This window comes from Myotis davidii, unplaced genomic scaffold (genome assembly GCF_000327345.1).
Source record: "Myotis davidii unplaced genomic scaffold, ASM32734v1 scaffold937, whole genome shotgun sequence".
Lineage (NCBI taxonomy): Eukaryota > Metazoa > Chordata > Mammalia > Chiroptera > Vespertilionidae > Myotis > Myotis davidii.
In genome coordinates this window covers 1,149,275-1,150,298 of record NW_006288252.1, presented here as the reverse complement: position 1 = coordinate 1,150,298, position 1,024 = coordinate 1,149,275, and the positions used below count along the sequence as shown (strand labels likewise).

General features: G+C 62.3%; 1 protein-coding gene across 1 annotated transcript in view; it reads left to right on the top strand.

The window, feature by feature from the left end:
• ADRA2C (adrenoceptor alpha 2C) overlaps positions 1–749 on the top strand; it is a gene marked incomplete at its 5' end in the record, with an annotated part of 1,639 nt that extends 890 nt beyond the window's left edge. The window contains one exon of the mRNA XM_006760138.2: positions 3–749. Within this exon, the coding sequence (XP_006760201.1) occupies positions 3–237 (235 nt within the window). The remainder of the gene's footprint in view (positions 1–2) is intronic.
• Positions 750–1,024: the final 275 nt, after the last annotated feature.

Sequence of the window (1,024 nt, the reverse complement as noted above, 5' to 3'; positions counted from 1 at the left end):
GCCGTGGTCATGGGCGTGTTCGTGCTCTGCTGGTTCCCCTTCTTCTTCAGCTACAGCCTGTACGGCATCTGCCGCGAGGCCTGCCAGGTGCCGGACCCGCTCTTCAAGTTCTTCTTCTGGATCGGCTACTGCAACAGCTCGCTCAACCCGGTCATCTACACGGTGTTCAACCAGGACTTCCGGCGCTCCTTCAAGCACATCCTCTTCCGCCGGAGGAGAAGGGGCTTCAGGCAGTGACGGGTGCGCCCCGCCTGGCGCGGAGACCCCGGGCGGCTCCGGGAGGAGGGGGCGGGCGGGCGTGGCCCCCAGAGAAAGCGGGTTCCATTCCCCGGGGACCCAGGGATGGATTGGCCTCCAGGGGGCAGGGCAGGCGCATGGGCGGATGAGACCCAAGCGCCCCCGGGAGAGGGGAGGAGAAAGGGGAGTCCCTCTGCCTTCCCATCTCAGCGAGGGGCCGCTGGCGAGGCTGCAGGCCTGGATCCCGCTCTGGGGGCCCTGCCGCGGGGGGCTGTCAGGTCCGGGTTGTAGCCACAGAGGCGCTGGCAACCCTCCAGACGGTGAGAAACCCCCAGACGCTCCCGCCCCGCCCCTCACCCACCTCCAAGCAAGGGCTGACTTCCCCAGGGACCCAGGGGGGCGCTGTCGGGGAGGCACTGACACCCTTTGGTAACTGAAAGTATTGAAATGTTTGCCAACACACGACAACCCCAACGACCAAACTATTTTCTAAATAAACCTTTGTAATCTAAGCGCTGGGTGCAGCCGTTGGTCCTTAAGCCCCGGCGTGGGGGAGGGTTGGGTAACTTCCAGACTAGCACCGGCCTAACCGCCCCCCACGGGTGAAGGGGACACCCCAGGTCCCCAGACTCCAACCTGTCCTCTTGTACGAAAAGTGTGTGTGTGTGTGGGGGGGGGGTGTCTTTTTTTCTTTTAAATCAAATGTTTTACATACGTATAAGATACGTGCTCAGAACGCGTGTGCTGTGACCGGCTAAGGGAAGCCCTCACTGATTCCATATGCAGA